We start from the raw sequence: 20,230 nt of genomic DNA, 5'->3' as shown, positions 1-20,230 counted from the left end.
TGACTGGGAGAGTTCAAAATATATCATACATACAGGGAGCTTTTTAATCTGAGTACATCTAGAATGCAGGCTTACATTTGAAAGTGAATATGCAGACTTGCAGTGAGTTCATGTAGCATGCCTTGTTTGTGGTATTGATGATGGTATGCTGTAGATGTAGAGATGGTGGTGACCTGAGTATTGTAAGGTCATCGATTATGCACAAGTTCAGGGATGCCAGAAATGATCTCACAATAGGTATTTGACTCTTTGTCCTTTCAAAGGCCAAGGTATTCATTTAGAAGCCATGGCCAAATAATAGGTTTTGGGGAAATAGTGTGCTGAAGCTGAACTTTGATGGATCCCTGATAAATATGTTTGCATATATGATTTTGTATCCTGCTCTGTGAACTTACTTTTAGCATTTTCCTGTAACATTACTTTGAAATCATGATATTTAAAGGCTGAGTAATTTTTGAGGAGTATTCCATAATTTGTGAGCTTTTCTCTTTGTGTCAGACTTGTTAGTTCATTTGTTTTCTGTTCAACTTCCAGCTGCCTTTGGACAGTCAACATGCATCGTAGTCATTCATTTTTCCCCCCTGCCTTTCATATCCTTTGCCACTGTGCAGAGGCCTTTGCAGTCATTGAGAACTGGCCTCTTCCCTTCTATGCAGGAAGGTCTCTCAGGTATCTGAAGACAATCTGATCCCTCCTTCTGCCTCAAGGACTCTCCAGGCTGACAAATTATGTCTCACTGGCAGGCCTCCTCAATGAACCATCCCGTGGTTCTTTCGGATATTTTTGAATGTGTAGAATCAGGGCGTCGAGCCCCCCTGCACACTCTCCCACCAGCAGCCCATGCCTTGCCCTTTCTCCTGCAGGGTCTGTCTTACTGCACGGGGTTCCTGATTCCCTAGACTCAGGACCCGGCAGGCTAGGTTTTGGCTGAGAGTCCTTCTGAGCCTTCATCATGGGCGTCCAGTCCACTGACGTACACCAAGCCTTCCAACCCAGATGTTCTGGGGTAGCTTCTGTGTGGTTGATGACACACACTTTCCTCTGATGGTCTGCGGCTTTTAGATCTGACTCAAGCATGAGACAAGTCGTGGATGGATGTCTCATTGCTGTTACACCTGTGGGCTCGTCTCTCACAGAGTGGGGCAGGTTGCATGGGTCACTCTTCCTTGTTGTCATGCTCCAGAATCATAATTTCGACAGTAACCTCTCTACTCTTCTTCCTTTGGAATTACTGGTTACCCACCTTCTTGCTGGGTCTGTTTTATTTTTACCCCTTTTACAAAGTTCAGCACAGAGATAATGGGACTTCAGCCAGCAGGTGGAGAAGGAAGCTGGAGTCAGTGGGTTCGGACACTGGTGGGAACATGGGGGCTGACACCGCCGTGTGCTGTAGTGCAGTGCCCCTGTTCCAGAGGAGAGCCAGAACTCTGCCTAAGCCAACACTGTTAGCTGAGGTTGGAGGGCCTCTCCCCCAGGATGCCTTAGGACTGGCTCCAATTCCCTAATGCCAAAGTCTGCCTGCCTGGTAAAAGGGGCTCAGGCAGGCAGCCAGGGCTCAGTGTCCAGGCTGGAAGCACCAGCCAGAGGAGGCAGGACCCGGCCTCTTCTTACTTGCCCGGCTTCAGTGGTCATCCTCTTCTCTACTGCAGAGACCCTGGCCCAGCCTGCCGATCAGAGAAGAATGTCTTACAGAGGATCTCACAGCTGGATAAAGCCCAGCAAGGCTGTGCCGTCAGAGTTCTCTGACTTGCGGTCTAATGATTTTTTTCTGTCTTTCTGCTCTAAAAATCCTACCCCATGGAGGTCCTCTGGGAATCATGCGCCCTGTCTTCATTCGGAAGTAAGAGGTACCCTCCCTGGCTTGCACTTCAAGAAGAATCCTTTATGATCTCTCACTGAAATGTTTGGATAACAATCTAGATTTTTCAAATGTGCATTTGTTATGGTTGCACAGGAAATCCAAGTAACCGATTTTTCAGAACCTAAGCAGTTAATGCTAGAAATTTTGCTGCAAATAAATTGATCAGTATGCAAGACAGTTGTCACGGCTGAATCATGGTCCACAGTTAAGGTAAACAGATCTGTGATGACATTTTCTGAGCAGAATACAAATGCAGCTACATTTCCTCCCAGAGGTTGCTGACATTCCTTCTACACGGATAACAGATTCTCCTAAGAAGGTGTTGGTCACAAGGAAGAAAGACCTTTGTTTAATCCCTCTGAAAAGGTAGGGCTGTGGTATTTGATGTGCTTTCTGGGAAGAGAATCGTTCTAAGAGAAAGGAATATTGGGAAGAGTGTTTTTATTTGGTTAGTTACCTGCCCTCACCCCCTCCCACCCATGGAAAGAGGCTTTTGGTTTTTCGTTTATTTGAATGGTCATTAAAATATTGTATGTTGTCATGTTGTGGAAGTTTGCATGTAATTAATTTTTCTCAATGTAAAGATCAGGGGATATTTTTCTTACTTGGATTCACATGACATAATGGGGAGAGCAAGATGTCTTTTTCTTGTCCATTTCCTCCTGTTCCTTTCATCTATGATGCTCTCAAGTTCCACGTTTTTTTCCAGGTTTTCACTGCCTGCACTGTGTCATAGGAATTCGACACAGGGTGCCTGCCTCTGAAATGTGAGGTAGGCTGTAGCTGGATGTGCATTCTAAGCCAGATATGCTTTCTGTGTTTTGGTGAACCTTACAAAATCTTTAGCTTGTACTGATTTTTAAATGAGCTCCAAACCTCATTCCAACTTTGTGTAAGAGCAAGCAGTCATTTCCCCTCTGTGTGAATGGGAAACAATTTCCTGGGGGGATATTAGCATTTGGAGTCAGACTGTCGCGAATGCAGATATTTCTATTTGTGCCTTTGCCATTGGTGATGATCAGCAATCTTGAGCAGAGATCTAGACGAGAGGCTCGCATTAGAGTGGGGGAGTAACTCTCATGTGTAGGGAGTTGCAGTGGGGATAAGAGGCCAGAGAGCTCCAGGGACTGGAAATGAACAAGAAGACATATCCCTCAGAGGGGGCTAAATGAATCTCAGAAATTCTGGAGCAGTCAAAGGAAGGCTTTTGGGAGATGGCATCTTTCCTGTCGTACTTTGTTCCTCCCAGAGCATTTCTGCAGTGCGTTGCCAGATTAGCACAGGGGTGGTGTCCACCGGGAAGCCTTCTCAGATCCTCACGGCCGTCCCCACCACGCGGTATCCAGTATCCCTTGCGGCGTGCATCTCTCAGTGTGAAATTACCAGGCTCTGTGCCTCCATCACACTCAAGACTGAACTTGTCAGAGGCAGGATTGGGTCCCTAATCTCTGACCATCGTTCAGCTTCTAGCACAGCCCGTGGCTCAAAAGAAGAGCTTTGCAAATGCTGCTTAGAATGGAAACAGATACCATTTCCTTACAGGAACCTCTGAAAAAGGAAAGAATGTTCTGATGAGCTCCATGTCTTAGTTGAGGAGAAACTGAGTCAAATAGCGATGAAGCCAGAGCTGGAAGGAGGCTGCTACTGAACGTGTGACCCCTGAGTCAGTGAACTGAGGAATGCATGAGCACTCGTGCCTCTACTTTGCTGCAAAAGTCATCATGTATTGAGCATGTGTGGCATGGCAGTTGTAAATATGCAACCAGCCCAATCATATTTTTCCTCTGTCTCTAGAATTTTTTTGCCCTATACAGTGTAGGAGGATCAGGTGACCAAGGTTTTTTAGAATTTTCCCTTTTGGGGATCTGACGCCGATACACTATTTTGAGGCAGTGACATCATCTCTTTCCTCTGGCGTGCCCTCCTTGCGGTTCCATCATTCACGCCTTGCCATCTCTCAGCTGGACTGCTGTGACCTTCATTCATTCCCAGGAGAAGGCCAGGTACAGTCAGAATGGATCACCAGGGACCAGACCTAGCCTGGGTAGGGGAGGGGTCGTTCAGAGACAGGCCTCCTTGAGAAGCGATATTTGAACAAAATCTAAATGACTGTAAGGAATTAATGAGGTGAAGAGAGGGAGGGGAGCTTTCTTGCCAGAGGACATAGCATGTGCAAAGGCCCTGGGGTGGGAGGGAACATAGTGTGTTCAAGAAACTGATAGGGCAGCGTGGCTGGATCCAGAGAGGTAGGCTGGAGAGGTGGGCAGTGGCTTGGCCACACAGGAACCTGCGGATCATAGCAGGGAACTCCGGGTTTGGGCTAAAAGGAAAGAAAATGTATTAGAGGACAGAGGCAAGGCCTGGCCTTTTCTGATGTGGCCTCCGAGTGTGGAATGAGTGGGAAGGGCAAGAGTGGCTGGCGTCCTGAGGCAGGCCAGCAGCAGAGCCCAGAAGATGGAGACACCTGTCAGAGGCATCAGCAGGGATTTGCTCGTGGATTGGAGAAGCAGCAGCCGAGGCAGCACTGCTGCCAGGGCCTGAATGAGATCACCTAGGAGGACATAAAGGAAAGGAGGCTGCACGAGATGCCCTGAGGTCTGGAAGAGGATGGAGAGCTGGCAAAGGAGGCCTGGGAGGAGGGGCTGGAGGCAGGAGGTGGAGGGCATGCGCCTGGAAAACCCGGCGAAAATGCTTGAGATGGAGCAGGGGAGCCACACCCCCAGAGAAGGTCGGGGCAGAAGAACCACTGTTCATGGTGATGGCAGCCCTCTAGTGGGGTGATGGACGAAAGTCTGCCTAGAGAAGGTGGCAGGGAGCGTGGCGGGTGAGGAACCGGCAAGGTGGGGGAGCTCTTCGATGGTTTTGCTTCACCAAGGGGATCAGATTCCTTTGCCGCAATTCGACAATTCGATCGGCATTGGTTTTTGAGATCGATTTGAATTTTGATGTGTTACAGAATGCGTTCATGTTTCTGTGCTGCATCAGACTCCTGTCTTTTCCAAATGTGGCAAAGCCTTCAGCTGCTTGGGGAAATCGAGGTGAGGGTCCTGCTCACGCCCGTTTCACACGAGCTCCTTGCCAGGCGCTGCTTGGTTGCCTGTGGCTAACGGGCGTCAAGAGGGGGTGGATGGATGACTTGTCCAGGATCTCTGGGTTTCCTTCCCAAGGGTGTGTAGGGCTGTGGGGTCCCAGGGCTGTGACAAGTGCAGGTGCACACTTCTCCACTCGGGCAAAGCTCTTAGCATCAGTGAGGAGGAGGCTGTTTCCTGTCAGCTCCAGGGTGAGCTGTGTGTGTGGTTTGTATGTGGTATGTGTGCATGTGTGTGTGTTTGTGGTGTGTGTATAAGTAGTGTGATGTGTGTTTGTGGTGTGTGTGTGTGTTTGCAGTGTGTGTGTGTTTGTGGTGTGTGTGTGTCTATGGTATGTGTATAAGTAGTGTGATGTGTGTTTGTGGTGTGTGTGTGTGTGTGTGTGTGTATGTTCATTTGAATGGTTTGTGTGGTGAGATTTCTGTGAGTGGTGCACGTGTGTGGTGTATGCGTGGTGTGTTTATTGATGTGAATGGTGGGTATGTTGGTGTGTGCATGTGTGGTTTGTGGTGTGTGTGGTGTGTGTGGTGTGTGTGTGGGTGTGTATATGAGTGGTGTGTGAGCAGTGTGTGTGGTGTTTGTGAATGATGTGTGATGTGTGTGAGTGGTGTGTGTGTAAGTGCATTGATGTGAGTGGTGTGTGTGTATGTGAATGGTGTGCATGTGTGTTGTGAGTGGTGTGTGTGTGGTGTGTGTGAATGCTGTGTATGTGTTTCTGTGAGTGGTGTGGATGGTGTGTGTATGAATGGTGTGTATGTGTTGAATGGTGTGAGTGGTGTGTGTGATTTGTGTGTGTGGTGTGTTGGTGTGTATGTGAATGGTGTGTATGTATGTTGAGGTGAATGGTGGGGGAGTGTGGGGTGTGTGATGTGTTGGTGTGTGTGGATGGTTGTGTGGTGTGTGTGTGAATAGTGTGCATGTGTGTTGCTATGACTGATGTGCATGTAGTGTGTGTGTGAATGGTGTGTATGTGTGTTGATGTGAGTGGTGTGGGTGTGTGTGTGATGTGTGAGTTCTATGTATGTTGATGTGAATGGTGTGTATGTGTGGATGTGAGTGGTGTATGCAAGATGTGTGGGGTGTGTGAATGTCATGTATGTGTGTTGAGAGTGGTGTGGAGGGGTGGGGTGTATGTGACTGTTGTGTATGTGTGTTGATGTACGGTGTGTGTGAGTGGTGTGTTTGAATATTAATGTGAGTGTGTCGGGTGTGTGGGGTGTGTGAATGTTGTATATGTGTGTTGATGTGAGTGATGTGTGTTGAGTGTGTGGGGTATGTGCGAGTATTATGTATGTGTGTTGATGTGAGTGGTGTGTTTGGGTGTTGATGTGGGGTGTGTGTGAGTGGTGTGTACGTGTGTTGATGTGGGGTGTACGTGTGTTGATGTTGATGTGGGGTGTGGGGTGTGTGTGAGTGGTGCGTTTGGGTATTGATGTGAGTGATGTGTGGCGGGGTGTGTGGGATGTGTGAATGTGTGTATGTAGGTTGATACGTGGGGTGTGTGAGTGTTGTGTATGTGTGTTGATGTGAGTGGTGTGTTTGGGTGTTGATGTGAGTGATGTGTGTTGGGGTGTGTGTGCATGTGTGTTGTGTGTGTGAGTGGTGTGTCGCGTGTGTGTTGATGTGTGAAGCCCTGAGAGGAGATGAGTGGGAGACAGGCTGGAGGAGGCCAGTGCAGCATGGACTGGGTGCAGGCCCCCAGTTCAGGACTCAGCTCTGCGTAGGGAGGCCCGAGCGGGGTCTGCACTTGCGCCTGAGATCTGCGCGGGCCTGCCAGCTGGTGTAGACACAGGACTCTGGGTAGAGGGACCGTGGGAGGTCAGCACAGGTGGAGCTGCCAGGGTTTGGCAGCTCCTCCTTCTGCCTCTGGCCACAGCCTCACGCGGGGAATGTGTTATGAGTGGGGTGCTGAGTAGTCTGGAGGGCCTTCTGCCCACCCTGCCCTTCCCTCTCCTGCACTTCTGTGAGTTAGAACCAGAAAAGCAACAGTATAGAGGTGACTCAGCTCCTTACCATAGCAAAATGATTGAGTCATGTTCGCATCTATGTGTTTGTGTATTTTTGTTGAACACTCACGTGTTGCTGCTGTGCCAGGCATCATTGTAAGTGCCTTACAACGATCAGCTTCTTTAATCCTCATCACTCCAGGAGGTGCGTTGCTGTCCCCATTTTACAGATAGAAAACCAAGGCACAGAGAGGCTAGGTAATTTGTGCAAGGGTTATGTAAAGATCACACATACATAATCATATAATGTCTGCTTGGAAAGACGTTTTGTTCTAAAGAAAGTAACAGAGGAGAAGGAATATTTCTTCTGTTAGACATCATAAATAATTGGCCCTACTTAATACTCACAATAACCGTGTGATGTATTTTCCTGATCTTCTAGAGGAGGAGTCTGAAGTTTAGCGAGGTTCAGTAGCTTCCCCATGGACCCCATGGCTAGATGGAGTGACCCCAAAGCATGAGCCTGTCCTACGTGCCATACAACTTTCATCTGGGCCTGTGATTGAGAATCACGGCCTGGGCACGTCTCTTGCTGCCCCTGGGAAGGATCTGCTCAGCCACCTGGCCTCCGCCTGGGCATCACAAGGGACAGGGACCCCACAGTGAGTGGCCGAACACATGACAGCCTGCTCTGCCCTTCGCTAGCCAAGTTACAGGGTACAGGGCTGACCGGTTGCTGCTGAGTTTCCTCATCTGTAAAACAGGACAAATTTGTATTTACCTCATAGGGTAGATGTAAACCTTATGCAATGAAGATGGCAGAGTGCCGGGAGGAGCAGAGTGAGCACCCAACGTAAATCTTAGTTTATGTAAAATTGTATCATCATTCTTAAGCCAATCTGTCCTGCTATTGGACACTTACTGTTTAAAAAGGGCTTCATCTTCCTGTCTGTCTCATCCATTCATTGCTTGTAGTTCTCACCCGTTATATATACTTTCTCCTCTGTCCTCCACATGAAACCCTTTAAAAATATGTTTCTATTTGTGATCACTCAATTGGCATATCATTAAATTAGCATTAAATTAACACATGCATTGAGGGAAAAAACTAGAATATTTAAAGAAACAAGAAGAGCTCTTAGGAGAAAATAAAACCCACCTATAATTTTCACAACAGAAATAGCCAAGTTTAACATATTAGTGTATTTCTGTCTGCCTTTTAGTCTTTTTTCCATGCATAACACACACACACACGTGTGCGCGCGCACACACACACACACACACACACACACACACCCCGTCCCTCCCTCTCATCTCCCATCACAGCAAGGGAGAAGCTATGTCTGTGTCAGGTCCCGGGCAGCGGGGAGTGTGTTTGTTGGGGGTGTACATGTGCATGGATATTCTGTCTGTTGACACGGACTGCAGAGCTCTTCTCTGGAAAGGCTCTACTCATGTCCACCCCTGACTGCAGGGTGTGGCGGTGGCTGTACAGTCACCCGGAGGTATCCAGACTGTGATTTTCTCCCTAGACAGTGGTCAGTGCTCTTTGCTTGGAGTGAAATTCAGAAGCCCTGGAGCAGATCAGCAGCCGGCTTACAGGGCTGCCCTTCATCTAAGGTTTAGGCTTCTTTGCTGTATTGATACCAGGCCCTGTCTTTGGGACCTTCACCTCCAGCCTGGCCAGGGACCTTCCTAAGCCACCTTCTCTGGGTGGACATCCCAAGAGCTTTGCTTGCCTGGACTTACGTCACAGAGAAAAGATGCCAGATTTGGGAAGCGGGCAGTCACTTTTCCAGGGAAGGCTGACAGCTGATCACATTATAGATATGGACCTAGATTACAGAGGAGAGAGACTTGGTTTTTTTGTTGTTGTTGTTTTGTTTTTACTTTTGTTTGAATTTATTAAGGGCAGCTTCTAAAAATCAACATTAGAGAAAACATTTTATCTTTAAAGTCAATTTTAGTCTCATCGATTGCATTTTCTGTTTGGCTTACTTAGTATCCAGAACACTTAGTTAGCAAAAATAGCATTTGATAAGATGAGGCATCCATTCCTTAAATAAACTTTTTAAAGTAGGCATAGGAGCAGATTCCTTGACAACAGAAAGAATGTCTTAAACCAGCAGCTCATTCCAGTTAAATGCAAGGCCCAAGCAAGATTGCTTACCATCAGCATAATCACGATCATTTTAATTCTTGTCGCTTGAGTGATTTTTCCCCAAGCACTGTGTTAGGCTCATTACATACCTTGTTCTTAATTTTAATTTTTATTTAAAAAAATTTTTTTAGATGGAGTTTTGCTCTGTTGTCCAGACTGGAGTGCAATGGCACAATCTTGGCTCGCTGCGACCTCTGCCTCCTGGTTCAAGTGATTCTCCTGCCTCAGCCTCCTGAGCAGCTGGGATTACAGGCATGCGCCACAATGCCTAGCTAATTTTGTATTTTTAGTAGAGATGGGGTTTTTCCATGTTGGTCAGGCTGGTCTCAAACTCCCGACCTTAGGTGATCCGCCCGTCTTGGCCTCCCAAACTGCTGGGATTACAGGTGTGAGCCACCGCGCCCGGCCCTTAATTTTTAAAATGCCTCTTCAAGGTACATATTAGGAACATTTCACAGCTGACACTTTGACCTAGCATAGCCCGTCACTCATAGCTGGGAAGCGTCTGAGTTGTGAGTTGAAACCAGGTATATTTGATTGCAAAGTAGTGACTTTCTTTTACCCCATGATAGGTCATTTTTACTCAGTATTGCTCTGAAAGTTCTGGCCAATGAAATGGGACATGAACAAAAGAAACTAGACATGAAATAAGACAAGAAAAAGAAAAGTCACTTGTGGGCACCCACGCAGGTCACCTAATCTCTCCTTGCCTTGCTCCCCACATCTGTCGGAGGAAAGGACTGGGTTTCTCAGTATTCCTCACCCTTTGCCCCACCAGCCAAGGGTTTGGGGAGCTTTACTTTTGCAACTTATATTGCAAAAACTACTGGCATTTAAATTTTCCCCAAATTAAATTCCGGTGATTGGAAAAGGAAGGGATGACAGCCTTTCCAGGTTTACCAACAATGGATAAGGTCTCGTCCTGCCTGAAATTTCCTCAACTCGAAGGCAGGAGCGAGGTAATGGCGTTAAAATACCAAAACTTGTGCTCCTTAGAACATTAGCTGAGCAGGTGATACATTTTTAAAGTTTCCACAATTAGAGGCATGTATGATATGCTGGGATAACCAAAGTTAAGCAAACTTCTTTATATAGGTAGGACTTCTCAATATGTTTTTATGGACGTTGGCATCTGTAAGAAAGGGCACAAGTGCACAGCTTTTTTCTTAACTTATTTGACCACAGAACTCTTTTACTTAGAGAATCTTAAGGGGCTGCTGTTCTGTGGAACTTATTTTAGGAAGTAGTGACTTTCATTGTCATCTGTGTTTGCTCTAACAGCGATTCTGCCCTTCAGTTTGGGGACATAATTGACTCATTGTGTTTTAGCCTCCATTTCAGAAAAATATAAATGTTTTATCAAAGCAGGCAGATGATAAAGTTGTTGGGTTATTGCTTTTAATACCGTCTAGCTGTCGTAAACTCAGTTATCTAAAGGGGAAAGAATTCCCTTAAGAGGTGGATTTTTTTCCCCTTGAGGACTTTTTAATGTGTACTTTGGTTTAAGAAACAAAAAAGTGTAATCATTCCCAAAGCTTTGTGGACATAGCAGAGTGACTAAATTAGATTTTGTTTATTGTGAAATTGTATTGTGTATTGTAAAATTCTTCTTCAAGAGTTTTGAGTGGGATAGTTCAAGTTGAGCTTCAAATGTGTTTATTAAACATACAGTGTTTTGGGGTGTAACTGTGGGTCAGCTGTCACAGGACTTCCTGGTTTCTGCTGAAAGGAAACGGAGCAGTAACCTACACCAACTGTGTGCTGGCAGCATCCCTTGGCATCTCTCCCCACTAAGAAGGGCCCAGATTCCTTGTGTATCCTGATCCATCTTTTTAATGTTTTTGTAGATTGCTGCTCCCCTTCTTTCCCTGGGTGAAAGTTGAGCTAAGAAAAGCTAACACTGTGGAAGTCCTCCTCAAGCACAGTAAACAGAGTCACGGAGCCCTCTTGAAATATTTGTCGTGTCATGGAATGCTCTGAGTAAAGGGTGCCTGAGCTTAGGAGCTCTCCGTTAAGTAGGAAGGAGAGACTTCTTAGTGTGGTTTCTTTGAAATCAGAGATGCCTAACGTGACCTTAATGAGCTTCCAAAAGTGTCTGGCTTATAAGAAATAATGTCTTGGCCACGATGTGCAGAAAAGTTACTCTCATTTAGTGACAGACCTTCTTATTCTTTAAATTAATATTTATTCCGGAATGGTCCAGCGCTGGAGATCCAGGAAGCCCTAGCCTGGCCCGCTATACCCCGAAGTGATGCTTTTAACACCCTAGATCAAGAAGGGAGGGGCCAGTCAGGGCTCAGATCCTCAGGGCTTCTGAGTCCAGAGTAGGCGTGACAGCCAGCCTTTCTGCTTGAACATAAACTTAGGGCAACGGAGGGGCACCGGTGGGTGCTGCGGCAGGGTATCGCCTCTCGGGGAGTGTGTCCCATCTGGGTTACCAGCAGGTGGTTCTTTCCCCCGGGGTTTGGCTGTGCTGCCTGGATTCCTGGACATCTTACCTGCCTCCAGGTGGCCAGGAGACAGGAGTCCCTTATGAAAGCTGCTAAGCTGTGCTAATTCTTTTTAACCACCGTTCCAATCAGTAAATCTGAGAGTACTGCCAGAGATACCCTTTTCCAGAGAAAGAGGAAAGCCTTGCCCAGCTGCATAGCTGATGCTGGCCGAGTGGATGCAGGTCCCCGGGCTCTCCACGCAGGTGGGCCTTCTGGTACCGCATGACAACTTTCTTGCCTGGTACTGGGCTTTTCCGGCATTGACAAAACCTCTTGTCTTTGCTGAATTCCAGAAATGGCTTCAGACATACCTGGATCGGTGACGTTGCCTGTTGCCCCCATGGCGGCCACCGGACAGGTGAGGATGGCGGGGGCCATGCCTGCCCGTGGAGGAAAGCGGCGTTCCGGGTAAGTGACCTCAGCGTTTCCAGGAATTGGCTTAATAAATGTTGAGCAATGCTCTTGACCTGTTAGGAAAATATTGTTTCTCCCCCTCCTGTGGAATAAAAGCTCAGCAGTATGCATCCTGTTTAGCTTTTGCAAGATTCCTAAATATGCACATAATTTGCTTCTAAGTGTTCTGGGCCTCAGCACACAGCTGGGGACTTCTGTTTGCTTGTCCCGGTGGCGAGAAATGTGCTCTGTGATCCTGCTGGGCCTGGCTCAGGCCATCTGAAGGGAGGGCCTCACTCATTATCCTGCCTGAGCTTCCAAGGCAGTTTGGGAGCACTGCTGAGCTGGGCTCCAGCCCCTGTGGGCTGCAAAGGTTCCACCCTGATGCTGCCCATCCTTCCCTCCTCCATGGATGGTGTGCAGGAATTCCTTTCAAAAGAACTGGTTAAAGCTCAGCGCCTGAAGACCAGACACTTGGCATTGCATGCTGCTCTACTAGTGAAGGTGGTAATAATACTAAGTGCTATTGTTCTAAGTGTACTTTTTCTGATAGGGCCAGAAATATCACCACTCTTGAGCAGGTGGAACCACAACTGCACCTATTCATAATGCATAATATTTGTGGCTATAGCAAGGCCTGAAAAACCAACCAGTCAACCAACCATCTAACCAACCAGAATCCTGCAGGAAAAACACAAGGGTCATTTCAGTCTCCATATACCACCTAGCCCCTTTCCCCTGTTGAATCTGTTTGATTTTTGATGATATACAAGGTTTGATAAACAAGGCTTATAAAACCTTTGTTTTGATAAACCTACTATTTGATAGACAAGGTTTCTCATAAAGGTGAATCAATTTGTACTTTTAAAGCAATTTCTGCTAACACACGGCTTCTTGGGAATGCAGCTGTCCAGTTACAGCAGGACCCCCTTCTCACAGCCTGAGGCCCGCGGGGTGGGCCCATTTTTAGGCGGTCCAGTATGATTCTTAAAGGGAGCGGAGGTGGAGGCAGTAGGAAGCATGAGGGTCTGGGATGGAGTGTGGCTGGAAAGCCAGAGCATATTCAGCCTTGTCATTTTAGGTTGTACAAACACTGTTTTGTGTGTCGTGTAGTCTCTAAAGCAGGGCTTGAGATTTTTATGATTAGGGAGAGGGTTAAAAAGCCCAGCAACCAAGCTCAGTGGTTATGCCAGCTTTCCCTGTGTTCAGCACGCTCACTTGCACGCGCTGGGTGCTGATGCAGCCAGTTCTCCATCTGCAGCTGCCACTGTCTTTATAGCGGGACCAGCAGAGCTCTAATGAGCAGTGTTGGTTCCTGGGGCAAAGCTCCTTAGATCAACTCTGTAATAAATGATGTGGCTTGCCTCTGGGGCTTCCTGCAAATACAGCCATCTCATTTCAACCAGCCATTCTTGCTCACTAGGTGCTAAGCTCAGCAGTTGCTAAAAGCAGACAAGAGGTGTCAACATATCAACTTCATTGATTTTTGATGATTCCGGGACTTTAAAAATTATTTTAAATGTCTATACCCACTCTAACTTGCATTCCCTGAGGACAGAGCCCCATGGCTTGTCCAAGTCCTTTTCCAAAAGAGGCCAGCACAGGACTCTGTGATGAGGGAGGTGGGCTGAGCCAGGGTTAAGCCCAGGCAGAGGTGCTCAGGCCCAGCCTAGTACTTAAGGACCAGGAGCCGTCTCTGTGCCAGGAAGTCACCTCTGAGCCGCTTCCAGGAGTTTCCTCCTCCCCTCCCACAGGACATGGGCTGCAGTGAGTTGGGGCTACTTCCCTCCCTGGCCTCCATGTTTCTGATCCAGCCTGGTGTCCAGACACAGATTTGTGGTTGCTCCCTGAGCTTATGATTAGACTGGGGACCTAGTCATTTTATTTTATTTTATTGTATCGTATTTTTAGAGACAGGGTCTCACTCTGTTGCCCAGGCTGGTTTTGAACTCCTGGTCTTAAGCATTCCTCATACTTTGGCCTCCCCAGGTGTTGTGATTACAGGCGTGAGCCACTGCATCCAGCCTCAGTCCCATTTCTGAAGAAGCCCTCCACCACTGTGCTTGCCTTCCTGGGTCACACACACACAGCATCGCATTGGAGGCAGATGTGGATCCTGAGCAGGTGGAGACATAGCCTAGCATTGAGTTCCACTTAAAGCCAAGGAAATGAAACATCAAGAAAAGAAATGAGCGAGGAAGGATGAGCAGCAATTGCCGACAGCCCGTCAGGGGCGAGGGCATGACTGTGGAAGGCAAACCAGTGACCCTGACCTCTCTAGGGTGCTTGTCCTCCACCATCCTCCCTCTTGGGGTCCATGTCCCTGTTCCTTTTCCCTGCCGGAGGGAGGGAGCAAACAAACTGTGGTTCCACTTGCCAAGCCTCAGTGGCTCAGGGATGTATCCTGTGTCTAAGCAAAGAAACCTCCATTTTTACAGGGCCGTTTCCATAGTAATTCTTGCATCTGACGTTTTTACATGTTTTGCTGAAATTCTGTGATTGAGGCCACTGCTGTTCTAAAAGCTTGTGATAACAATTCCTTCAACCACAGCCTAAACACTTAGCTAAGTACAAAGGAGACCCTGATGGAAATCACTCACACTCATGGAATCGCAGGTAACCCCATGGCAAAGCCCCTGCGCCTGCACCACGGCACACATTTCCCACTGCCCTCCCTACTGATGTCGTGGTGTTCTTCAACCTCCCCCTTCCCTCTGAGAATGTGGGACGTGGGGGAGAGACTCAGAGAGAGAGGGGAAAGAAGAGAGAAGGGGAATGGGGGTGGCGGAAGGGGGCAGTGGCATTGGCAAGGACCTTCCCCCACCCCTATTCCTTGCCTGGGTCCTTCCACTCTGACTTGATTATTCTGGTGGAGGGAAGTGTCCCAAATTTCCAGGATAGCCCCCCTTCCCATCCTAGTGTTTCAAAACCAAGTAGAACCGATGTCTCACAGTTGGGATCCTCCAGGCCTCCCGCCTGGCCCAGCACTGTGGCTCTTCATGGTTTAACTTCCTCCCCACTTCCCCAACAGCCTTCATCAGTAAGCGTCTTGGCAAGCTACCTGCTCTCCCAGCAGTTGGGACTCATGGTGAAGGTTCCGAAGTCCCAGATTCTTTTTATGTTTTTTTTTTTAAACAGTCTCACTCTGTCACCCAGGCTGGAGTGCAGTGGCGAGATCTCGGCTCACTGCCACCTCCGCCTCCCGGGTTCAAGCAGTTCTCTGCCTCAGCCTCCCGAGTAGCTGGGATTACAGGCACCCACCATCACGCCCTGCGAATTTTTGTATTTTGAGTAGAGCCAGGCTTTCACTATCTTGGCCAGGCTGGCCTTGAATTCCTGACCTTGTGATCCAACCGTCTCGGCCTCCCAAAGTGCTGGAATTACAGGCATGAGCCACTGCACTCGGCCCCCAGATTCTTTCAAAAGTGATTCCACATACGTAGGAGACATGAGCTGAAGTGTCACCTGGAATGCCAGTTTGTAGTAACCTCCCTGACCTCAGCGACAGGGTGGTGAGGGGTGGGAGGCTTCCTTGGGAAGGCTAATTCAGTTAGAAGGAAGTGTCAGTGACTAGTTAGGGTTTGTTCCCATCCCACAGCTAGCTGGATGGGGACAGAGGGTAGAGAGTGAGGGCAGGGATGTGTCAGTCCCTTTTTACTTGGAGTCTGATGCTGGTCTTCTAAAATAGCATCATTGAGGAAAAACTACTTTCAAGTTACTTATAGCCAATAGACCAGCACTTCCCTCTAAGGTAACCCCGGAAGCCGCTGGAATGTGGTCAAATTACAGGCGTATTTCCGTAAGCAGCTGTTTCTCTTGGTGAGCTCTATATGTTCTAGCGTTGCTGCAGTCTGGGCGGTCAGTTCAGGCTCTGACGGAGGAGCATTTTCCGGCAACCCTTGACACTTTGCTTGTTGCAGAAGCTTTGGGTTGAGTCAGGGTCATTCCTTTGCTGTCACTGTGGGACCAGCCCGTTTATCTCACTGGAGCATAACTTCATTTTAGTGGCTCGTGTTTGATGAAGCATTATTATTATTACACAGTCACTGTTAGGGAGCTTCACATCACCCACTCCTAACTAATTGCAAGTTCAGAAATGCCTATCACGGCTGTTTCTCGAGGCAGGCGTTCAGGCTCATTGACAGAAAAGTACAGTAAAATGCATTTTCAGCCCACTTTTTGAAGACTCGTCTGCCATTCGTTCACTGTGCTGAATTAAAGTGAACATAATGGGACTTAAAAGTCTTATTTTGATTACTCTCCTTTAATATCCAGACGCTGCTGTATAATAGAGACACATTAAAGATATAAAACAAAGGATGATTTACTTAGACTTATAGCAAGAAATAGGCATAGCTGATGGTAGTCCTATTTCAAGTAGGGAATCTGAGACGGCGAGAGGGTTCCAAGCAACAACATCTTCGCAGGTGTGGCACTGAAAGGCCCTTTTTGTCCGCCAGGGTTGGACTGTTTCCCACATTGCCGATGAGCCAGTGAGACTGTTTTCAGGTGGGTTGAGTCATCCCGAGCACTTGAACAGTCATTTGTGTCCTGATTTATCTCCTGGTTCACCCCCGACTTTCTAGAGCTGATGGCTGCACACATGCACCCGTGGGGGGTACAGGATCTTGGTCCCTAATATTCCCTGATAAATGCTGGTTCCCAGGTTCCCGGAGGCCTTCAGAAGGCTCTGGGTCTGGAGCAAGGCTGTCCCTTTCTCATCCCCTCTGCTTGATTGAGCCACAGCTAACCTGGACAACGGGGGATTGTGTATCATGGGGCTCACTTCCTCATCTGTCTGCTCCCGCAAAGGGCTGGGTAAAGAACAGAACTATCTTTGTGAAAACGAGGGTGACCAACAATCATGGTTTGCCCAGGACTCTTCTGCTTTTAGCACTGAAGTCCTGGATCCCAGGCATCTCCTCTCCTATCCTGACAACACAGGATGGTTGGTTACCCTAAACACCCCTGAGATCACTCAGGCTGAGGATGGAGGGCTGGCTTAGAAATTGTATTTTGCAGGCATACTGACGATCACACTCATACCAACTTAAGCTAAAAGGAATTTTAAAGATAACTGCATGTCTCACACCCACTTGTGGTTTTGTTAAATGCTTGCTTGTGTTCTTTGGAATGTTGAAACTGCTATTTTTTTTTTTTCTTAGCGCTGAGATGTTTTTGACAGCACGCACGGGGTGTTAAATAACCTGCCTGTGGACAGCAAACTCGCTCTTCCCCATAGTGAACACTAGGTGGCAGTGTGGTTCTGCGGCTCTGCAGAACCCAGGGTGGATTTGGTTACAGCATTTTTGCTGGTTACCTTCCCTGTGTAATTTTCCGGGAAAGGTGGGGTGATGTTTTAGTGGTGATGCAGAATATTGATAGCTTTGATTCATTTAGAAAGTCTTGCATTCAGCTCCCACTTGTCCACATCGGCAACTCTAAAGCTGCCGTGGTGCCTGGCTTTCCAAAGTACCTTGCAGATGTGTGTGTCTGTCTCTTAGAGGTGTCTGTATGGCCCTTTAACTGTACTTTTTCTTCCTTATTGCTTTTCTTCCCCAGCTCCTGTTCTCTTTGTGCATAGGCATTTCTGTTGTCATCCTGTCCTCTTTTCCAATTATGTGACTCCTTCTGTTCTTGTACTCTTAGCATAGCCCTGTGTCTGAGAACCAGAGATTCCAAATTAGCAGGGATTCTATCAGGTCATTCCAAACAAAATAAGGCCCAGATCAGAACTTTGGCTACGCTGCACATAAAACAAAAGCAAAAGGTACTAATTTTAAGAAGAAAATACTTTTCTGCTTTATGTGATTCCAATCCCTAGGTCCCTCAAGTTTCCCCAAAGCCCCTAGAGACTATGATTTGTCTTGTTGGGGGCTTCCTGGGTATGCCCGTGCAATGATGGCTCGCCCTGTGTGACCTGGCCATTTTCTGGTAACCTGGGTGTCCTGTGCCTTCTCCAAGTCACTCATTTAGCCACTGAAGCCCTGCCCTTAGAGTCTGGGGGTGGGGGTTACCCTTTCTGGGAGGCCAGCAGCTCTAGAATCTGTAGCAGTGGTCATTTCATACACACTCCATTCTGACACTGAACTGTTCAGGCAAGGAATTTCTCGGTCCAGGCTGCCAGGCATGCTGGCCTCCCTTCTGCTTGGATTCCATGGGAGCTGTGCTGCATCCAGTCCGCCAGGACTACAGAGAACAAGATGGGGAATGCAGGGGCTCTGAGACATTGTCTCCAAGGAGCTCCACTCACCCTGGATGCCCAGGAGAGCTCAGACATCTGTGTCATTTTTCATTTTGTTCCCCAAGGACTGTGGGTACACTTGACACCAATGAAATACCCCCTCTGCCCTAACATGTTCAGGAATCATGTGAATTACCATTAGAGAAGCATGATTTTTTGAGAAGAGTTTGAGATATTAGTTCAGCAAGTATCTATCAAGACTTGTTGTTTTATGTTTACGCTGAATGACCCAGTAAAGGATGACTCTGAATAATTACTTGGCGGGTTTCCATCAGCACAGCCGATTTGAGTAACTTGGGCCCCAAACAGCCATTTCCCCCTCAACAACCATGTTTGCTCCTGGATTTAATAGGGCAATGACCTTAAATGTCCTTTTCACTTTGACTCATCAAGAACAGCCACATTTTCAAGCAGTACAACCAGCAGTATGTTCTCTTTTCCTTGTGACCCCTTCACCCTGAAAACTTGTTTTCACAATCCCCTGAGCCTTTTTAGGCTCATATTAAGAAACAAGTCTCAACATGGAATAGATGATGTGGAGGGGAACGGGTATTTCCAAAGATGGTGGGAGATGAGGAACATACACCTTTCCATCATAGCCAGAGCAATCCATTGGCTGCTAAGAGTTCTAAGAAGGGAACAGCATATGGACTTCTGGAGAAGACCAGTTGATACTTGAATATTCCCAGCCATAGAATTAATGGTGCTTATACTGAAGACCTTTCATTTTGCCCCTTCCTGTCTTGAACCTGTTCGATGATGGTGTAGAGATATTGCTTGTTCCACTGCCAAAGGTTGGGACCAATGAATAGCAGTCCTAGTGAATAAAGCTCATTTTGTTCCAGCAGCTCCTGTTACCAATTAAAATGTTTTCCTAATAATCAGTACTCACTTGATGATCTTGACTTTTCAGAATGGACTTTGATGATGAAGATGGTGAAGGTCCCAGTAAATTTTCAAGGTAAGTTTATTTTATTTTCCTTAGACTTAAAGAAGCCAAGGCCAGGCATGGTGGCTCACACGTGTAATCCTAGCACTTTGGGAGGCCAAGGTGGGCAGGCGACCTGAGGTTGGGAGTTCGAGACCAGCCTGACCAACGTGGAGAAACCCCGTCTCTACTAAAAATACAAAATTAGCTGGACATGGTGGCGCATGCCTATAGTTCCAGCTACTCGGGAGGCTGAGGCAGAAGAATCGCTTGAACCTGGGAGGCAGAGGTTGCGATGAGCTGAGATCACCCTGTTGCACTCCAGCCTGGGCAAAAAAAAAAAAAAAAAAAAAAAAGCCAATAGCCAACAATCACCTTAGTGAAAGATACAAGAATGTAGCATCTTTTGTCATTGAAAAAGCCATTGCCTGCAGTGTGGCCATCTTCCCGGTCCCTTACTCTGTGACAGTATTTGGGCCAGTGGCAGCTGGCTTTTAGTGACCCTACCACATCCTAGCATAGAAAATCAACAGCTAAGTAACAAGTCATTAACTCTGTTTGCTTTAGAAGCAATAAATGTCAGTTTTAAGGGTTCCTTTTTAAAAGACAGAGGGCTTTTTAAAAAGTATTTTGTAAAGTATTTTTTAAAAGTCTGATGTCTTTTAAAAAGGCATCCATTAAAATTGATATTCATTGCTTATAAAGCAAACAGGAATTCATTCTTGCTGAAAAGCCCTAGAGTTCAAGTTGAGAAAAACCTGTCAAGATTAAGTCTTTGATTGCTACCATGAGAAACCAGGGCAGCTGTATTTTGGATGCAGGATGGAAAACCGGGTTTCCAGCTCCTAAGAACTGTATTGCCGACTGGCCATGCGACAGCATCTTCAGCTGGGTCCGCGGGGCCCTCCTGAGTGCTGACCACCTCACGGAAAGTTTGCTGGATCACAAGTGCCCGCGGGGTTTCGTATGTGACATCCATGAAGGATAAGGCAGGCCCAGCCCCAGACTCTCTTTTTTTGTTTGTTTGTTTGATTAAGATACGGTAGGAAGTTTGGCAGTGTTGACAGGAAGGCATGGATCATTCCGTCATTCTCATTCTTAGCAAAATTCACATCT

At 47.3% G+C, this 20,230-nt stretch overlaps 1 protein-coding gene across 6 annotated transcripts in view; it reads left to right on the top strand.

Moving 5' to 3' along the window:
- Positions 1–20,230, top strand: part of ARNT2 (aryl hydrocarbon receptor nuclear translocator 2) — a 188,331-nt gene that overhangs the window by 30,614 nt on the left and 137,487 nt on the right. For 4 of the 6 annotated variants that reach the window (XM_017509188.2, XM_017509189.2, XM_037731588.1 and 1 more), the window contains exons 2-3: positions 11,843–11,957; positions 19,100–19,147. In XM_017509188.2, the coding sequence (XP_017364677.1) occupies positions 11,843–11,957; positions 19,100–19,147 (163 nt within the window). Of the gene's footprint in view, positions 1–2,092; positions 2,228–3,675; positions 3,865–11,842; positions 11,958–19,099; positions 19,148–20,230 lie in introns of those variants that run through there. The other 2 variants (XM_017509191.2, XM_017509190.2) reach the window with 2 other exon arrangements.

Source organism: Cebus imitator, unplaced genomic scaffold, assembly GCF_001604975.1.
Source record: "Cebus imitator isolate Cc_AM_T3 unplaced genomic scaffold, Cebus_imitator-1.0 Scaffold410, whole genome shotgun sequence".
Classification (NCBI taxonomy): domain Eukaryota; kingdom Metazoa; phylum Chordata; class Mammalia; order Primates; family Cebidae; genus Cebus; species Cebus imitator.
The sequence above is the reverse complement of the archived record's forward strand: the minus strand, read 5'-3'. Positions and strand labels throughout refer to the sequence as shown.